Below are 20,329 nucleotides of genomic sequence, written 5' to 3'. Positions count from 1 at the left end.
GTGCCGCTTGGGACACTCAGAGTGCCTGGGGTCGAACCATCTGCTGCTTCACTCTCCAATGGCTGCGATGGCCGGGCTGGGCCAGGCTGAAGCCAGGAGCCAGGAACTTCATCCGGGTCTCCCATGTGGGTGCAGGAGCCTGAGGACTTGGGCCATCCTCCGCTGTTTTCCCAGGCCATAACAGAGAGCTGGATCAGAAGAGTAGCTGGGACTCGAACCGGTGTCCACATGGTAAGCCGGCATTGCAAATGGCGACTTAACCCACTGTGCCACAGCACCGACCCCTAAATCTCTACTTATCTGAGAGGCAGACAAGTATCTCTCCCCCGCCCCTCTCTCTCTCTCTCTCTCTCTCTGATTTTTCAAATGAATAAATTTTTTAAAAAGTTTAGCTGAGTTAAAACTCTCGTTTACCCACAAAGTGGTGCTGTTTCTTTAACTGTCGGGAGATACGCCCACCTTCCCAGAGCGACCTGTCCCATCCGGGACCCCCAAGCCCAGCTGCCTATCACATTGAGGTACCACCCCCTCCCTTATAAATAGAGGCGGAAGTCGGAGAGACGCGCTCTCTACGCGCAGTGGGCCGACGCTGCTCGCTTTGGTCTTTCCGCTGTGGGACACGAACTGGGGTGAGGCTCTCGTTTGCTCACCACCGACCCGGCTCGGACGGACCTCTTGCATTCTCGCTCAGAGGTACTATTTTCAGGTTTTTCGCTAAGATTTATGTATTTATTTAAAAGCATAGTTAGAGCGAGGTCTTCTATCCGTTGGTTCACTCCCCACATGGCCACTGGGGCTGGGCCAGGCCGGAGCCAGAACCAGAGCCAGGAGCTTCCCCGTAGGCCGTCCTACTCTGCTCTGCCCGGGCCGTTAGCAGGGAGCCGGGTCGGAAGCGGAGCAGCTGGGACTGCAATCCATGCCCGCGCGAAATGGCGGCGTCGCAGGCAGCGACAGCTTCACCTGCGCCGGCCGCCCTGTTGGCAGGTTTTTCTTCCTGGTGTTGACGACCACCCTTGGGCCCGCTCAAGTTGGTGGGGCAGCCCCCACCAGCACCTGTGGTTGTGTTTTATTCCCTCACTGTCAGCTAATTCCGTTCCTGTTGGCATTCAAGACTCGCCTCTGCTTGGTGTTCTGCGGAGACCAGAACCTGGCTTGGGAATTGCCCACGTCATATCCAGGTCTCCTGTGTGGGTGACAGGGACCCAGCGACTGGAGCCGTCCCCGGGGCCTCGCAGGGTGCACATGGGTGGGACGGAGCAGTCGGGAGCAGGAAGTGGTGCTGAGCCCACCTACTCCGGCGTGGAACGTGGGTGTCTTCCCTGCAGGGCACAACATAAGCACCAAGGTGTGAGTGTTTTTTGTTTATTTTTACCTGTTTGAAAGGCAGAGAGAGAAGCATCTGCCATCTCCTGTTTTACTTCCCAATGTGCATGACAGCCAGGGTTGGGCCGGGCCAAAGCCAAGAGCCAGGAACACAGCCCAGGCCTCCTGTGGGGGCGGCACATCTCCATGTGCTTGCGGGGTGCCCACCAGCAGGAGTGTGTATCGGAGGTAGGCCGGGCACGCTTGTCGCTGGCACTCTGATGTGGGGTGTGGATGGCCCAAGCAGCAGCTCACCCCACTTTGTCACAGCGTCCAACCCAGATTTTGTTTTTTAATTCTTACTCTGCTGGTGAGTGGAGGCGGCACTACAGCCTTGGGGCACACAGGGACAGTGCCTTGGCAGCTCAGTTCCCTGCAGCCAGCCAGAGAGGGAAGCTGGGATGCTGGCGGGGACCCCAGCACCCTAGTGTCTGGCCTGGCCGGGGAGCCACGGAATTCCCTGGGCCCTAGGGGTCGGTGTGTCTACCCGGTTTCTGAGTCTGCGTCAGGCAGCAGGGCTGGGCGGAGCTGCTGACAGGTGTTCTGAAAGCCACAGGATCGAGGAAATTGGTTCAGCCTGCTGCTGCTTCCCGCACCCGGTGAAATCCCCAGGCGCCCTCCTAACTCAGCCGTCTCAGACGTCCGAAGCACAAGGCTGAGTGCTCGGGACTCGGCAGCTGCTGCAAGGTGTCCGGCGCATAACAGATCTTCCCAGGCAGACGAATCAATTAATTCACAGGCTTTTATTGGGGTTCCGCTCCCGGGCGAGGTTCCACGGCCCCAACAGAGCAACAGAGCAGGGGCCGGGGAAGTCGCGTGTCAGAGGCTGGGAGGGCTCCTTTTATAGATTCAGGGCATGGGGGTTAAAGGTTAAGGCGGGTCTGATCCTCACTGGTTGACCTTTAGGCACCTGCAGGGACCCTGACAAGGACTTTTCTTCCCCAGAAATACAGGTAGGGACTCTCCATTCTGGGAAGTGTAGGCCTTCCCTCCATGCGGATCCCAAAGCTACCATCCTGACATTTTGATGATAGGAAAGGGGGCGACGATGAGTCTCTCTGGCTGCTTCCTGCTGACTGGGGACATCGTCTACAGGGGCCCGCTGTGGGTATCTTGGGGCTCCGCAGGGACAGGCATGTATGGATGGAGAAGCACCTGGTTGACTGCCTGGTTTCTGAAGGCCTTGGTTCATTCCATTATCACCTGCTGTAAACACTTAAACAGACACTGTAGTATACAAGTCAGGGTGAGAATAGCAACCAATGATCCTAAGAGTGGCATTAACCAGGTAATGAAAGGATTTCATAGAGAGGAAATGAGGGGGTCTCTGGACCCTTGTGAGGATTGTTTGATTGACGTGGTTTAAATCTGATCCCAGCCAAGACTGGGAGAAAGGCCACTCAACTTGTGCAGGTAGTGGGGTTTGTCTGTAGAGAAATTCTGAATAATCATACAAATTAAATGGAGGAGAGGACCGCCAGTACACACAGGTTGGGAGCAGAGCCTTGATGTTAGAGTAGAGGTTATGATTATAAAGGAACGAGACCCAAGCGGGCTAGACAGGGTCTAGAACAAAGGACAGAGTCATTATTAGAGGACCCAAGCAAGGTGCTGTCTAAGCCACCACTAAGTTTGCTGATTGAGAGGCAAATAGAACCTGACAGAAGGGGCTTGATAATAATCTGGTGGGCTTTAGGCCTTGTAAGTTAAGAGGTCCAGACCTGTCTCTTGATAGGGTACATCCTAAGGGAGGTGTGAACCTCCTTGGGGAAGGCACCCTGTTGACTTCCATTACCTGGCTGGCCTGGGAGGAGAGCTGGCCAGGTGAAGGCAGGTGGCAACTCCAGCAGGAAATTTACAGCTCTGCTTGCAGTGTTGCTGACCCTACTTGGCCTTCTTCTCTCAGCAGCGGTGGTCACCTCGGAAGCTGGGCTGAGTGAAGGGCTTTTCAGCTTGGAGCCAGCAAGGTCTGTGGCTCTGACCTGAAGTCTTTTGACTCCAGGGCAGTTCCATTTCCAGTGATCCAACTCTTGGCTGGCCGAGCTGCCAGGGCTCTTCACAAGCTGACTACTTCTGAAGCCCAGGCTTACCACACTGAAAGCCACTGCAGTAGACTGGCCTGTTGGGTCTCCTTGAGGGCAGATCACTGTGCAGAACAGCCATTAATAGGCTGCCACCTATCTTTCCATTTCTGATGCCCAGCTTTCTCTTTCTCCTGATTTTTGTTAAAGCAGACCAGAGGATGCAAGTCAAGGGGGTGCTCAAGTCCCATCTCTAATCTAAAAATCAAATTGTGCACCTTGGAGAGTCCTTCAGAATAGAATTAGTTTTCTACCTAGAAGAGAATAGAGACAAGAGAGAACACTTTGGACTTAGAATACAGAAATGGGGGTGCCAGTCCCATATCACTTACTGACAATAGTGATATCAAATGAAAACTTAGAAAGCAGTTTCAATCATTAGATAATATAGCAGTTTCAATTAAACTTTAACTGTTTTTTAATTTACCAATTGATTCAAATTACTTTCTGCTCTTAGTAACCTCAGCTAACCATACTTTCTCTCAGTTGGTACCTGTAATACATTATTGGCTTCATCTGTTTACAGTGCCATCCCAAAATACTGAATACAATAGATGTGGCTGGAAAAAGTCCATCGGAACCTGTAAGAGGACAGCTAAGCACAGAACCAACAACGCTTTAGTTTTATGAGCAGCAAATCTGATATATAAAACTGTGACGACAAAAGACTTTCAGTTGCCACGTTTAAAATTACGAACTCATTATAAACTCAGCAAGTGGCATTTGCTTACTTCACATAGCATTTTTGAAAGCACCTGTAAGATTTTACAGACCATTTAACTCTTTAGGCCTCTGTGGCTTTCTCATTAATATCCAAGATTTCTTTTGTAGCCTGTTGTGATTTCCACACACCTTCTTCAACTTACTTGAAACATTCCATCATTTCCATTCCAGTCTAGAGTAAACTAGCCATCAGGATGAAGTCAATCTTACAAACTTTGTCCTTCCTTAATTCAAAATAACTCTTTCCTTTTAACCTTCCTTACCAAATGCACATTTCTATAACATTTTTAACACAAATTTAACATGCTGAGTATACAAAGTTTACAATAAATTAGCAGTTACACCTAAATGACTTAAGATGCTGATATTAAATATCGCTCTCTGAATTCAATTAAAATTAAAATTGCATTCATTTAAAACAAATACTAATTACCCATTGTTGTTTCATTGAGTACTGATTACCAGGAAACCTGTTAAAATAAATTGCAAAATAAGTTCAGCAAGTTACAAAGCGATATTTTCAAAGGTAGTGATCTTCCTAGATTCAAAGAAATTCCTTCAAACTCAGTGTCTTTTTACAGTTACAGTTGCCTTTATCCTAAGAACACCTTAGGCCCATGATGTCATTTTCAGTTGGCCACGTGGGGCTTAGGCACTTGACCTAAAACCCAGCAGACCAGAGGGGTGGAATGAAGAAGGGAAAAAAAGGGAGGAGGAGAGTGTAAAAGATAAGAGAGGAGAGGAGCTAGTGAGGAGAGAAGAGAGATGAGAGGAGAGAGCCAGCAGGAGAGAAGAGAAAGGAGACCAGAGGAGGAGGCTAGAGAGCCATGTGTTTAGGAACAGGTCCTTTTAAAACTTTGTCGGAGGGCAGTCAGGGAAGCAGGAGCAGTGAATCCCATTAGGATGGGGGTGGGGAGGAGCTTGAGACCGGTGGTTGGGCCATGTGGCTACCTGGCTTCCTGCAATGGTGGCGGGGAGAGGCAGGACATGGCAGGACATGGCGTGGGGCGGAAGAATGCACATATGGGGGCGGGAGGATCCTGGCTAGCTGTGGGATCCCCAGGAACTCAGGAGGGTCCAAAAAGGTGGAGGGTGGAGAGTTTGGCAGTAACACAGAAGAGGCGTCCTTAAGAGGTGGGGGCCCGATCTTGGCCAGCAAGACCTGGGCTGTGGAGCAGACAGAGGAAAGTAGAGGAGAAGAGGGTAGGACGGGAGCAGAGGTCAACAGCCTGGACATAAGGGACCTCTGACCATTTTCTCTCCCTGCGACAGAAAATCTCAAGGTCATTAGGCCATGCCTGGGTGGAGTAGAAGATTAGGCGTTTACGCCGTAGGTCCTGGGCTAGTCCCAGTTTCTTCAAGTTCTTTAGGAGGCAGGCCGGGGGGCATTTTGAATCCCACCTTCGGAATTAGCCAGATCCCATGGTCTCCCTGGTAGCCCGGATCTACTGAAATTTGGTCAAGGCGTCCCCTGTCCTGGACTTCAGCAGACAGATTAGAGTCAGTCCTCTACGGGGCCAAGCCAGTGGTGGGACATCTCCACAGCCACTGGGAGGCTAAACAGCGGAGAACAGAGCCCATGTGTGCACTATTTGGAGGTCTCTGTCCAGATGGAGAGCTAGCCAGAGATCGCAGAGACTGGGCCAACCCAAAGGAGGGAGGGAGAGCAAGGGAGGAGTTACTAACAGTTGGTTGAGCGTGCTCCGTCCGTAGTCAGCCTGGGGCACCAGACAGGTTCAAGGAGCGAGGGGGCCTCGAACCCAGAAAGGGGAGGCATGAACCCTCAGATCCCGGGTTTCGGTACCATCTGCAAGGTGTCCGGCACGTAACAAATCTTCCCAGGCAGACGAATCAATTAATTCACAGGCTTTTATTGGGATTCCGCTCCCGGGCGAGGTTCCCCGTCCCAACAGAGCAACAGAGCGGGGGCCAGGGAAGTCACGCGTCAGAGATTGGGAGGGCTCCTTTTATAGATTCAGGGCATGGGGGTTAAAGTTTGGGGCGGGTCTGTTCCTCATTGGTTGACCTTTAGGCACCCGCGGGGACCTTGACAAGGACTTTTCTTCCCCGGAAGTGCGGGTAGGAACTCTGCGTTCCCGGAAGTGTAGGCCTTCCCTCCTTGCGGATCCCAAAGCTACCACTTGCAGCCTGGCTCGTGAGCCGGGGTTCTCTTCCTCTGCCTTGGATCTCTGGCTGGGAGCGGTGCCATCGTGGGCCACCAGGACTGCCGGGGGAGGCGCTGAGGTTTTGTGTGAAGAAGCCGCATTTTCAGGTTCCTTTCCTTCAGGCACTGATGTGTCTTTGAGTCAGTAGACTTTTTCATTTCAGAAAATCATGAAGTTGACCATTGGAACTGTGTCCAGTTCCATAGCACCGAGTGCATGCAGGGTTGTGCAGCCCCCACTGCTGTTTGTTTCAGGAGATCTGACAGTCTGAGGTGGGCATCCCAGGCGGTACGTGCCCCTCAAGTCAGTTTCTGGATATGCTGTGAGGTAGGGGTCCAGCTTCCTTCTCCTGCATATGAACATGCAGTTTTCCCAGCATGAGCTGATGGAAACACTGTTCTTCCTGGGCCAGTGCTGGGGCACAGCAGATAAAGCTGACACCTGCGATGCTGGCATCCCATATGGGCGCTGGTTTGAGTCCTGGCTGCTCTGCTTCCAGTCATGCTACCTGCCAATGTGCCTGGCAAAGCAATGGAGGATGGACCAAGTGTTTGGGCCCCCTCCACCCACGTGGGAGACCCAAATGAAGCCCCTGGCTCTTGTCTTTGGCTGGGCCCAGTGCTGGCTGTTGTGGCCATCTGGAGAGTGAACCAGAAGATGGAGGATCTCTGTCTCCCCCTCTCTGTTATCTGTTACTCTTTTTTTTTTTTTTTTTTTTTTAAGAATTGACCTTAGTTCTTTTTATTTTTTTAATTTATTTTTTAAAGATTTATTTATTTGAAAGTCAGAGTTACACAGAGAGAGGAGAGGCACAGAGAGGTCTTCGATCCTATGGTTCACTCTCTAATTGGCCTCAATGGCTAGAGCTGTGCTGATCCAAAGCCAGAAGCAGGTAATCTTCTGCTTTCCCAGGTTATAGCAGAGAGCTGGATTGGAAGTGGAGCAGCTGGGTCTCAAACCAGCACCCATATGGGATGCTGGCGCTTCAGACCAGGGTGTTAACCCGCTGTGCCACAGCGCTGGCCCCTCTCTGTGTTACTCTTTCAAAGTATATAAATAAATCTTGGAAAAAAAAACACTGTGCTTTTCCCATTGAATGGTCTTGGTGTTCTTGTTAAAAATCAGTTGACCAGAGATGTGAGGGTTTGTTTTGTGCTCCCCATTCAGTTTGATTGGTTTGTCTTTAGAAACAGTGACACAGCCCTTTGATTACTATCGCTTTGCAGTAAGTCTAGAATTAGGAAGTGCAAGTCCTCCAATGTTATTTGTTTATTTTTAAAACTTTTTAAAGATGTATTTGAGAGGCAGAGTTACAGAGAGAGGGAGGGAAACAGATCTTCTATTCTCTGGTTCACTCCCCAGATGGCTGCAATGGCCATAGCTGGCACAGGCTGAAGCCAAGAGCCAGGAATTCCACCAGGGTCTCCCATGTGGGTGACAGGGGCCCAGGCACTTGGGTCATTTTCTGCTGCTTTCCCAGGTGCTTTAGCAGGGGCCTGGTCCTGAGTGGAGCACCTGGGACTCAAACCAGAATCCATATGGGATGCCAGTATCACAGGCAGTGACTTAACCCTCTGTCCACAGCGCTGGTCCTGTCATCAAGATCGTATTGGCTGCTACTCAGGGTCCCCTGATTTTCCATATGACTTTTAGGATGAGTTTTCCTATTTCTGCAAGAAATGCTGCTGGGATTTTCATAGGGATTGCCTAGAATCTGAAAGTTGTTTTGGGTGGAACAGACATTTTAAAAATGCTAAGCCTTCCAATATGTAAATATAAGACTGTCTTTGCATTTGTTTAGGTTGTCTTTAATTTCTTTGAACCATACTCTTGTTAGCTTCCACTGTACAAGTGTTTGGGCCCCTTAGTTATATGTATCCTTGAGTATTTTTTGATGATGCTGTTGCCAATGGAATTTTTCATAATTCAGTTTTGGATTGCTCATTGTTTGTGTATAGAAATGCCACTCATGTTTCTGTATATGTATTTTGCTTCTTTCAACTTTGCTGAATAGTTGATTATTTTCAGCAGTTTGCTGTTTGGTTGGTTCTTCACGGTGTCCTATATGTTAACGTGTCATCTATAAAGATATTTTTATCTTTTTCTTGCCTGCCTGTACTTTTTTCTTTTTTCTTTTACAGATAGAGTTAGACAGTGAGAGAGACAGACGGAGAGAAAGGTCTTTGTTCTGTTGGTTCACCCCCGAAATGGCCAGTACGGCTGGCGCTGTGCCGATCTGAAGCCAGGAGCTGGGTGCTTCCTCCTGGTCTCCCGTGCGGGTGCAAGGCCCAAGCACTTGGCCATCCTCCACTGCCTTCCTGGGCCACAGAGAGCTGGACTGGAGGAGGAGCAATTGGGACTAGAACCCGGCACCCATATGGGATGCAGGTGCCGCAGGTGGAGGATTAACCAAATGAGCCACAGCGCCGGCCCCACCTACCTGTACTTTCAAGAACTTGCAGGACTGTATGGAAAGCAGGCCTCTTTGTCTTGTTCCTGATCTTGGATGCACAGCCTTTTACTTTCATCATTTGGAGTTTTTATGTATGGCCTGTATCAAGCTGAGGAAGTCCCCTTCTGTGACTGGCATACTGAGTGGTGTTTTGTTGTATTGTTGTTGTTGTTGGTTTTTTGCTGTGAAAGGGTGTTGAATTTTGTTAAATGCGTTTTCTGCCGTGAGGCTACCATGTGACCCCACTTTGATTCTCATAGCCCATTCCCTGGATTGGTTTGTGTTGAGCCATCCTTGCATTCCAGAAAGCCCAGCCACAGAATTGGTGACTCAGTAGAATTTTGGTGCTCTCCAAGACACTGTGAATTACTGTCAGAGTTGGAGTACCTATGCTGCAGCAAGGAATGACAGGTGACAAGCTTCCCTGGCCTCCACAACTCTTTTTTTTCTTTTTTAATATTTATTTATTTGAAAGGCAGAGTTATAGAGTCAGAGGCATAGAGTGAGAGATCTTCTATCCAATGGTTCACTCCCCAAATGGCTACAATGGGTGGAACTGGGCCCATTCGATGCCAGGAGCTTCTTCTGGGTTCCCATGGGGATACAGGGGACCAAATTCTTGGGCCATATTGTGCTGCTTCCCCAGGCCATAGCAGAGAGCTAGGTGGTAAGCAGAGCAGCCAGGACTCTAACCGGTGCCCATATGGGATGCCAGCACCATAGGCGGTAGCTTTACCCAATATGCCACAGTGCCGGCCTTAGGTAACTCTTTTTTTTTTTTTTTTAAAGATTTATTTTTTATTTGAAAGTCAGGTAACAGAGAGGCAGAAGCAGAGAGAGAGGGGTCTTCAATTCGCTGGTTCACTCCCCAGATGGCTGCAACAGCCAAAACTGCGCCAGTCCGAAGCCAGGAGCCAGGAGTTTCCTCTGGGCACTGTAGGCGGCGGCTTTACCTGTTATGCCACAGCGCCGGCCTTCGTTGACTCTTGAAGTAGCCACGACGGGGAGATCTGGGCCAGGCTGAAGCCAGGAACTCTTGTCTTGGTCTCCCAAATGGGTGGCAGCAGCCCGAACACTTGGGCATCTTTTTGCTGCCTTACCAGGTACATGAGCAGGATGCAAAATTGGAAGTAGAGCAGCTTGGATTCCATTGGGTGCTCTGACATGGGATGCTAGCATCAGAAGTGGTAGCTTAAACTCCTGTGCCGGGACACTGGCCCCTTTCCAATTTTTATGTTTTTTTTTTTTTTTTTTTTTTTTTTTTTTTTTTTTGAGAGAGAGACAGGTGTTCACTCCCTAAATTGCCACATACCACAATGCCAGACCCTCTTTTTCCAGTTTTTAAAAGGAAATCTAGAAAGCTGGTTTTTGTGTGATAGTTTCCCGTGTAAAAAACAGTGGTTGAGGGGCCAGTGCTGTGGCGTACCGGGTAAAGTCGCCATCTGCAATCCCAGTGTCTTATATGGGCACCAGTTCAAGTCCCAGTTGGTCTACTTCTGATCCAGCTCTCTGCTTATGATGGCCTGGGAAAGCAGTAGAAGATGGCCCAACAGCTTGTGCCCCTGCACCCGTGTGGGAGACCCTGAAGAAGCTCCTGACTCATGGCTTTGGATTGGTCCAGGAAGGGCAGTGCAACTCCGGCTGTTGCAGCCAACAGGGGAGTGAGCCAGGGGGTGGAAGACCTCTCTCTCTGCTTCTGCCTCTGCCTCTCTGTAACTCTGCCTTTCAAATAAATAATAAATCTTAAAAAAATAAAAACAAACAACAACAACAACAAAAAAAACAGTGGTTGCATGTAGGCAAAGTGGGTTCAGCAGTGTGTGTGCAGGGCTGCAGCTTGGTGGCAGTGGTAGGACGCTCAGAGTAACCACTGGTGATGTGTGTTCATCATTTTAAAGGCCAAACCTCCAGTGTCTTAGGAAGCAGCAATGGGCTTTCCATATTCAAAAGTCCAGTCCCTAAAATAGTTTTTATCAGCTAAACTCTGGCTGCCATCAGAATCAACTGGAGGGTTATTTTTTAAGATTTATTTATTTATTTGAAAGGTAGAGTTACAGAGAGGCAGAGAGAAAGATAGAGAGGTCTTCCATCTGCTGGTTCACTCCCCAGATGGCCGCTACAGCTGGCGCTGCGCTGATCCAAAGCCAGGAGCCAGGAGCTTCTTCCAGGTCTCCCACGTGGTTGCAGGGGCCGAAGGACTTAGGCCATCTTTTGCTGCTTTCCCAGGCCATATCAGAGAGCTGGATTGGAAGTGGAGCAGCTAGGATTCGAATCAGGGCCCATATGGGATGCTGGCACTGCAGGTGGTGGCTTTACCCACTATGCCACTGCACTGGCCCCCTGGACGGGTTTCAAAAGGCTATCTAGGCCCCACCACAGGTCTCTAAAGTCCAGTAAAGCAGCAGAGGCTCCCAGGTGACTGACACCCAGCCTGGCTTGGTAGACAAGACGTCTCCTGGCCAGTTGCAGGCAGCTGATGAACTCTCGATCAGTTTTCTTCTCTATAGAGGCTGTACCTCAGCAGGCTGATAAGAATTAAAATGAGTCATGAGAGGGGAACCCAGGGCACAGGAAAGAAAAGTTAGAGTGAGAATGACAGGGAGCGAACAGGTAGACAGGCTACAAGCTGCCTTGTGAACCCCCTGAAGTTCAGTGTTGAAGGCCCAGCCTCTATACCCCAGCACAGAACTGTCGTTGGAGATAGGGCCACTGAGTTTGTGATAAAGGTGAAGTGAGGTCTGTGGGTGTCCCCTAAAGTGACCAGTGTCCCGATGGGAGCTTGGGACAGACACAAGGGGAAGACATGAGGAGAGGCCTACGAAACAGCTCTGTTGATACCCACCCTGGCTCCCAAATTGTGAGAAAACAAATTTCTGCTGTTGAAGCACCATGCGGTCTAGTGTTTTTTACAGTAGTCCTGGCACAGGATCCAATCACAGGATGAGTCAATGAAAAAGTGGGATCTGGACGTGGTTTGGGACTTGGTCATGGTCAGTGTTAGGTTCAGGTTAATGACCATCAGAGTTACGGGGAAGGTAAGAGCCAGGGTCAAGATGGTGACAAGATCATTTAAGTGTTAGATGGGTTGAAGTGTGGATGGCAGCTTGTGTCCAAAGGATGATTACCAGCAGGGTTGAGGTACAGGTCAAGGTCAGATAGCAGCATCAGGACTACAGCAGCTATTTCAAGGTCAGGGAAACTGACATAGTCAAGGCAAAAATGTATTGCAGGGTAGAGGTCAGATTTAAAGTCAAGTTCAGAATGAAACCAACCGTAATCAGAATGAGTAAGGTTAGGGTCCGGGTCCGTTCAGAGTCAGTGGCAAGGAAAATCCGAAGTTCAGTGTCACTTCACTCTTGGGCCTTTAAAGGTAAGGGTGGCTCAAGGTCAAGCTTGAATCTTAATGTGCAACGTGGCAGAATGCTGGTCAGCACCACAGAGAAGACTAAGTCCAAAGTCACAAGGACAAGGCTGGGGTCAGGGTGAAGGTTATTTTAAGGCCGAAGCAGCTCAAGGGGCTGGCATTGTGGCACAGTGGGTTAAAGCCCTGGCCTGCAGTGCTAGCATCCCATATGGGCATCGGTTTGAGTCCTGACTGCTCTACTTCCTATTTGGCTCTTTTCTATGGCCTGGGAAAGCAGTAGAAGATGGCTCAAGTGCTTGGGCCTCTGCACCCATGTGGGAGACCAGGAAGAAGCTCCTGACTCCTGGCTTCGGATCAGCTCAGCTCCAGCTGTTGTGGCCAATTGGGGAGTGAACCAGCGGATGGACAACCTCTCTCTGTCTCTCTGGCTCTACCTCTTTCTGTAACTCTCAAATAAAATATATCTTTGAAAAACAAAATAACAAAGCAGCTCAAAAATAGGACTGTCATCTTATGACAGGATGACTAACAAGGTCAGGTTCAAGATCAAGAATACCATTGTAATCCATAAGTCGTACTTTGGAAATTTATATTCATTAAATAAAAGTTAAAAAAAAAAAAAAGATCAAGAATAAACTTAGGGTCTGACACAGCCAGGATAATGCTCAGGCTGTTTCAAATTCGAGGCCACGAAAAACATCAGGGTGTTGGGTTCAGTACGGCAGTTCAGGTTAGTCCTGTCGTTTGGATGCAGTTTGGCCTCCAAGGGCTCCTGTGTTGCAGACTCGGTCCTTAATGTGGTGACGTTGGGAGGAAGAGGTGGACCTGGAGTAGCTGTAGCCTCGCAGGTCACTGAGGTTCTCGTGGGCCTCGGGTTCGTTCTTGCAGGAGGGTTAGGAAGAGAGTAAGCCTGGCCTGGCCTCTCCTTGCCCTGGCTTCTTACCTGGTCCTGTTCTCTCCCTCTAGCATGTGTACCTGCCAATGTGATGCCATCTGCCGGGATGTCCTCACCAGAGCCAAACCAGTGCTGACACCGTGCTCTTGAACCTCCAAAACGGTAAGCAGAGTGAAGCTCTGTTCTTGAGAAAGTCACCCAGTTTTCAGGTGTCTGGTTTTAGTAATGAAAAATGGACTAATACACTTTGTATGGCAAGTTAGAAAATGAGGGCAAAACATGGTCAGGGGAATGCTGAGGGTGAGGACAGGGGTGTCCTCATTAGGGCCAGGATCAATTTCCAAGGCAGAATAATGTCTGTTTCAGGATGTCAGGATTAAGGTCCAGGATCATGGTTAACTCTTGTTCAAGACACGGAGGTCAGATGCTCATGACTCAGGTCCACGTCAGGACATGTGTGGATGTCTCAGGTGAGGGCCAAGGAGTGAGAGAGAGTCAGTCAGTGTGAGAGGTTGCCAAGATGTTCAGAGTTAGGATAAGGGTCAACTTCAAGATGATCAAGTTCAAGGTGAAACTAAGCACTGGCTGTAGTCAGCATGCCGGCCTCAGGTCAGTCTCAAGGTAAAGATCGTTAGTTGGCATTTAGTTTTAAAGTGTGAACAGTAACGAGAGATGGAGATAGATCTTCCATCCATTGGTTCATTCCCCAAATGACTACAATGGCCAAGGCTGGCCAGGCCAAAGCCAGAATCAGGAGCTTCTTCCAGGTCTCCCATATGGGAGGGGCCCAAGCACTTGGGTCATCTTCTACTGCTTTCCCAGGCCATTAGTGGGGAGCTGGATCAGAAGTGGAGCAGCTGGGATATGAATTGGCACCCATATGAAGTGGCAGCATCCTAGGTGGCAGCTTTATTGGGTACACACAATGCTGACCTGTGATGCTTAGTTTCAAATTCATGTCAAAGTCAAAATTGGAGAAATTCATGATTAGAAAGACAATCACAGGGTTAGAACTTGAATCATTTAGAATTTAAAAAAAAATATTTATTTATTTGAAAGAGTTACAGAGGCAGAGAGAGAGAGAGAGAGAGAGAAGTCTTCCATCAGCTGGTTCACTCCTCAGTTGGCTGCAACAGCCATAGCTGCGCGGCTCCGAAGCCAGGAGCCCGGAGCTTCTTCTGGGTCTCCCCCGTGGGTGCAGGGGCCCAAGGACTTGGGCCATCTTCTGCTGCTTTCCCAGGCCATAGCAGAGAGCTGGATCAGAAGAGGAGCAACTGGTATTAGAATTGGCACCCATATAGGATGCTGGCGCTTCAGGCCAGGGTGTTAACCCACTGCACCACAGCACTGGCCCCGAATCATTTAGAATTAAAGTCAATTTTGTTAAAAAATTTTTTCCTTAAATTATTTATTTAAAAGGCAGAGTTAGAGGGAGAGACAGAGATCTTCTGTCATCTGTGTCACACCCCAAATGGCCAGGACCCAGGAGATTCTTCTGTGTCTCCCATGTGGGTGGCAGGGCCCAAGCACTTGGGCTGTCCTCTGCAGAGAGCTGGATAGGATGTGGAGCAGCCTAGACTTGAACCGGTGCCAGATGGAAGATGGCCCAAGTCCTTGGGCCCCTGTACCTGCATGGGAGACCTGGAAGAAGCTCCTGCCTCTTGGCTTCCAATTGTTCAGCTCTGGCCGTTGCAGTCATCTAGGGAGTGAACCAGCAGATGGAAGACCTCTCTCTCTCTGTCTCTGCCTTTCTGTAACTCTGCCTTAAAAATAAAATAAATCTTTTTTAAAAAAGTGTAAGTTAACTTAAAATTTAGGAGACATGGTCAGAGTCATGCTGAAATTCAATTTTTTTTTTTCTTGACAGGCAGAGTGGACAGTGAGAGAGAGAGACAGAGAAAGGTCTTCCTTTGCCATTAGTTCACCCTCCAATGGCCACCGCGCTGATCCGAAGCCAGGAGCCAGGTACTTCTCCTGGTCTCCCATGGGGTGCAGGGCCCAAGCACTTGGGCCATCCTCCACTGCACTCCCGGGCCACAGCAGAGAGCTGGCCTGGAAGAGGGGCAACTGGGACAGAATCTGGTGCCCCGACCAGGACTAGAACCTGGTGTGCTGGCGCCGCTAGGCAGAGGATTAGCCTAGTGAGCCGCGGCGCCGGCTGAGATTTAATTTCAGGGTCAAAGTTGTTAGATGAGGTGGAAGATCATGGTGTAGATGAAGTTTTTTTTTTTTTTTTTTTAAACATGCTTAATGTTTATTTTCATCTGCTTGAAATGAAGAGCAATGGAGACATAGAGAGAGTGGGGGGTAGGGAAGAGAACGACACCTGCAGTTACCAGGGCTGGGTCAGGCTGAAGGCAGAAGGCACACCCCATCTGGGTTTCATGTGGGCGGCAAGGACCTAAGCACTTGAGTCATCGCTGCCTCCTAGGAGGCATTAGCAGGAAGCTGCACTGGGGGGCAGAGTTGCTGGGACCAGTATGGGATGCAGGTGTCCCAAGCAACTTAACCCACTGTACCACAGTGCACACCCCTCCCTCCAGAAAAATTGACAACACACACCGCCACCCTCCAAAAGGTTTTGTGTTTTTTTTTTTTTTTTTTTTTTTTCCCATTTTATTTGAAAGGCAGACAGAGAAAGATCTTCTATTTGCTGGTTCACTCGCCCAGTGCCCCCAGCAGCCAGGGCTGGGTCAGTGCAAAGCCAGGAGCCTGGAACTCAGTCGAGGTGTTCCCCATGAATGGCAGGGACCCGAGTACTGGAGCCATCCATCATTTGCTGCCTGCCAGGATGTCCATTAACAGAAAGCTGGATTGGAAGCAGAAGAGCCAGGACTTGAAGTGGATACTCTGAAATGCGTGTGAGCATCCCACGTGGTGGCTCTAACCCCTGTACCAAATGCCTGCCCCGTATGAAGTTCCAAGTCAGGATTAAACAAGGACAGGTTCAGGAGGGTGACCAAAAGGAGTTTCAAGGTTAATGTGATGTCCATGAAGATTTCCAGAGTTGTGATGGAGAGCTGGTTCAGTATCAAGGTCAGGTTCATGTTAAGGTAAGAGTCAGGGTGAAGCCATGGTCTTGGAGTGTGTGTGGTAGAGCATCAGGGTCTAGATCAGAATCAGTGACTCAGAGTGAACATAAATGCCCCCTGGCCAGTGCCGCGGCTCACTAGGCTAATCCTCCGCCTGCGGCACCGGCACCCCAGGTTCTAGTCCCGGTCTTGGCGCCGGATTCTGTCCCAGTTGCCCCTCTTCCAGTCCAGCTCTCTGCTGTGGCCCGGAAGTGCAGTGGAGGATGGCCCAGGTCCTTGGGCCCTGCACCCCATGGGAGACCAGGAGAAGCACCTGGCTTCTGGCTTCAGATCAGCGCGGTGCGCTGGCTGCAGTGGCCATTGGGGGATGAACCAATGGTAAAGGAAGACCTTTCTCTCTGTCTCTCTCTCTCACTGTCCACTGCCTGTAAACAAAAACAAAACAAAAACAAAACAAACATAAATGCCCCCACAGACATGGGCCTCAAAACAAGCTTACAGAGTTAGAGCCAGTTAGGATGAGACTAAGCGTTAGTACGGAAAAGAACTCGTACTAAATGCATGCGGGCTCCCCTGCTGCCATCTGACACTGGTAACCCCGCACGGCATGGTGGTACAAAGCGGGAGGCGCGTGGCACGTTCTTGCTGCGAGATGCATGGTGGGATACGAGGCACATCCTGCTGCACAGCCCTAGACTGTCATCAAAGGTCACCTCTGAGAACTGGGTGCTGTTAAGTGACAGCAGCTTAAGCAGTGTGGCCTTAACGCGAAGAGGAATTAGAAGGAATCTGAGGAAGAGTTTAGATGAGAATCCCTCTTAGTACGACGACTTGGGTATTCCCAAATCCAACTACTCCTAGCTTCCAGGGGCAAAGCAAAGTGAGAGTAAGCCCGGCGGCACAGTGCACGCTGGGCAGAGGGCCTTTGCGTCACCCAGGAGGACCACGGAAACACATCTGGACTCCTGCTGCTACTTCCAAAAAGTAGCTTTACTGCCTCTCAGCAAACTGAGCTGAGAAGGATGCAGCCGCAGCTACGCAGACTTACCTCGGTTCACATCCTCGCTCTGAGGAAAAACACTCTCCAAAGAAGCTAAACCAGTCTTAGAGCTGTCAAAAGCAGGGCTCATTATCACGGCCGACTTAACTTCCAAGTCATGATAAAAGTCCCATTCAAGGTCATTTCAACAGGAATCATGTTAGGATGATGGGGGTGAAGATCAGGGATGAGGCAAGTTTAAGGTTAAGGTTAAGACCAGAGTCAAACACGGTAATGATTGAGATCAGGGTCACTTAGAAGGTTTTGTTCAAGGTCACTTCTAAGTTAAGGCAGGTCCTTTTTAAAGTGATCATCAGTGTTAGGATGAGGGTAGACATCAGAAGTCCAGTCCATTTTAATGTCTCATTCTAAGTCAGGACCAGAGGAACGGTACCCTGATTCATGGCTGTGGGCATCACTGGGCCCTAAGCTGGAGGGGACTCTGCTCCCCTGGAGACCAGTAACAGCCGGTGCAGTCCAGCGTGAAACTTGGCCCTGGAGAGCACTGAGGCAGTGCATGGCAGCCAGCCTGCAGCTGTGCAGCTGTAGGTGTGCGTGGTCGCCTGTGGGGCAATGCTCACACGTGAGGTGTGCACCGTGAGGCATGAGCAAAGGCACTGAGGCACCTGAGGGAGGTGGAAATGGAGACAGACACAGCAGAGGAGAACCCAGGGTCTGAGGCAGTGAGGCACTTCTGCAAAGCCTCTGAGGTGGCTTACATGTGTCAGAACACAGGGCTTTGCCGCTGAAAAACACAGAAATATGTGGTATCTAAGTGTTGGTAACCAACTCAAGGAAAAGACACGCAGGGGCGAGTGGTGCAGCACTTGATGCCCGTGCCCTGTGTCAGCGCCCCTGTGGGTGTCTGGGTCTGCTCAGTGTGCATGCTGGGGGGCAGCAGGTGTTGGCCCAACCTCTGGGTCCCGGTACCCACGTGGAAGATCAGGACTGGGTTACTGGCTCTGAGCTCTGGGCCTGGGCCTGGGCCTGGGCCTGGCTGGCTGTTGTTGCCTTGAGAAGTCTGCTTTTTAAATAATGAAAACAGACACCACAGGGCTATGGTTGTAGCTACACCTGCAGGCTGTGCCTGCCTGTGGGTCAGCAGCAGTTCGCTGCTGCTCCATTCAGGGTTCCCACATCTCACTGCTAACACTGAACTAGGGACAGGTGTCAGGACTGGCCGCCTCAGGGCAGCCTGTGTGTCCCGCAGCACCCCAGTGCCTGGGAAAGCACTTGCTCTGTGAGCCAAGGCTCTGGCAGAAAGAAGGCAGAGGCAGATGGTCTTGTTCTGGTTAAATTTTATTGGCATCACGTTCATCTCTTTACAGAAGAACTCAGCCCACACCCTAGAATGTAGACCTTTGGAAAAGGGGGAAGTGCTCCGTTAAGCAAGCTACAACGCAGGGCAGGTCCTAGGAGGGGGACAGAACTGTCAGGTTCCAACCAAAGAAACAGGTGCATTAATGATGGGCAGTTGTACGGTGATGGGGAGGAGAGGAGAGGCATAAGAGGTCTGCTAACCTAAGGACACCACAACCCTGAAAGGAGCGCCTTCTAGAACAAAGGTAGAATCACCAGGACAGACGTTAGGGTTTCCCTTCCCTCCTGCAGCAGGATGCTTATATAACAGGGGCGTTGTAAAGGGTGGAGCAAGAAAGGAAACGAGAAAAAAGGGAAAATGAAAACTCCAATTTTTGCAGTAACAGCTGTTTATCCATTGCACACACCACTGTATTAGGCAAATCAACCTTTCAGAAAATTTAGACACAGAAGGGATCGAGACAGTTTCCCCCGGAGAGACGAAGAGCATTCTGGCTCTCCAGTCCTTGATAAAGGCGCCATCATTCGTGCATCTACTGTACAGAACACTGCCACGATTGGATGTCCAAGTCCCGAGGTGCTGACACTCTGTAATCCAGACAGGGTTCAACCCTCCATCTCACACACCTGCATTACAGGACTTAACACATAATCCAAGAATTTCTTACACTAATTTATACATTTTTAATTGGTTGCATATATTAACATGTACTATAAGATTTTTTTCTAAGAAGCATTACATAATAAATGGATACTGTAAAAAGATCTGATTAGTTAAAAGTAACAAGCATTAACAGATACATACAAAACTCAGCCTGATGAGACTGGGTGTGAGCCTGTAACGAAGCGCGGGGCACCAGCCTTCCCAAGGGGCAGCCTTCAAGGAGGGGGCGGGGTATAGGGTAAAAAGACCACAAGACCGTTAAAAAAATCAGATAACTAATTGGACAGATTAACTGTAAACAGTTCTCTCTCTCCAGTGGACACAAAGAATAAGCTTCCAATGCTGACTCCACGTGAGAACACGCTGTGCGGCCGGCCTGTCCTGCAGCCACACACGAGGGCTCATGTGGTGGGCGGGCAGGCCCCTAGGAGCTGCCCCAGGCATGGGCTGGAGTTTGCCTGCTCGCATCAGATCTGTGTGTGAGAGAGAGAGATGTGTTGGGCGTGGCTGTCTGGAGGGTTTCTTTTGGCAGCTGGAGGTGGGAGATGACCTGTTGGTTCAGGAGAGGAGAGGGGCTTGTGTCTGAAGGCCTAAGTGTGTTCTTGCTGTGAAGACTCTGTGCTCTGCTCTCGCTGCCTCTTCAGCAGCTGCAGCTTTCTGCGGAGGTCTTGGCCCGGTCGTTCTTGTCCAGTTTGATGGGTTCCGGAAATTCATTGTACAGTTCCACCTCCGTTTCCTGGGCAGAGAGAGAGGGGAAGGGGTTGATTACTTAAGACCCTTTCTATGCAGGAGTCTGCCCAGGGAGGGGAGGAGGGGGCACTCAGGGCGGCTGCCAAATGAGTGTGAAGAGGGAGACTGGGGCGGGAGCAGCACCACCGGCACAGGGCGCGCAGGCTGCCTGGGGTCACACGGTGCTTCCCGTATGGTCTGCAGAGTGTCTAACTCGCCAGGCAACCCTGGTGGATGTGCTGAGGCTGGGCGCTGGCTGCTCCTTTTGCTCCCGGAACCCCTCTGCACCTTGCCTTCCTGCACTCGGCTGTCAGACGGATGCCCGGTGGCTAGCATTGCCTTTTCTTACAAAGGCGTAACCGACGTGGGTGTCCTGAACGCCGCCGGCTGAGCGGCACGGCCGCGTGTTGGGTGGACCACGGCGCCGCGGCAGAGCTCTCGCTGAGTGAGCAGGTTTCCACGGAGGAGCAGCTTGCTACTCTGGGGTGCAGAGAATGCGCCCC

The 20,329-nt window shown here is 50.3% G+C and overlaps 1 protein-coding gene and 1 long non-coding RNA gene across 10 annotated transcripts in view; one reads left to right on the top strand and one right to left on the bottom strand.

Annotated features, from left to right (window-relative positions):
• The first annotated feature begins 504 nt into the window (after positions 1-504).
• Positions 505-20,329, top strand: part of LOC103349171 (uncharacterized) — a 60,823-nt gene continuing 40,998 nt past the window's right edge. For 6 of the 8 annotated variants that reach the window (XR_016215044.1, XR_007921680.3, XR_016215046.1 and 3 more), the window contains exons 1-2: positions 506-693; positions 13,114-13,204. This is a non-coding gene — a long non-coding RNA (uncharacterized LOC103349171). Of the gene's footprint in view, positions 694-13,113; positions 13,205-20,329 lie in introns of all 8 variants that reach the window. The other 2 variants (XR_007921682.3, XR_011379638.2) reach the window with 2 other exon arrangements.
• Positions 18,395-20,329, bottom strand: part of RAB7A (RAB7A, member RAS oncogene family) — a 72,664-nt gene continuing 70,729 nt past the window's right edge. Inside the window, exon 6 of one of the 2 annotated variants that reach the window (XM_008260198.5) lies at positions 18,395-19,833. In XM_008260198.5, the coding sequence (XP_008258420.1) occupies positions 19,738-19,833 (96 nt within the window). In that variant the 3' untranslated portion in view covers positions 18,395-19,737. 2 annotated transcript variants of the gene reach the window in all.

Source organism: Oryctolagus cuniculus, chromosome 10 (genome assembly GCF_051225735.1).
Source record: "Oryctolagus cuniculus isolate XC-2025 breed Fujian yellow rabbit chromosome 10, ASM5122573v1, whole genome shotgun sequence".
Lineage (NCBI taxonomy): Eukaryota > Metazoa > Chordata > Mammalia > Lagomorpha > Leporidae > Oryctolagus > Oryctolagus cuniculus.
This window is presented reverse-complemented; position numbering and strand designations above follow the sequence as displayed.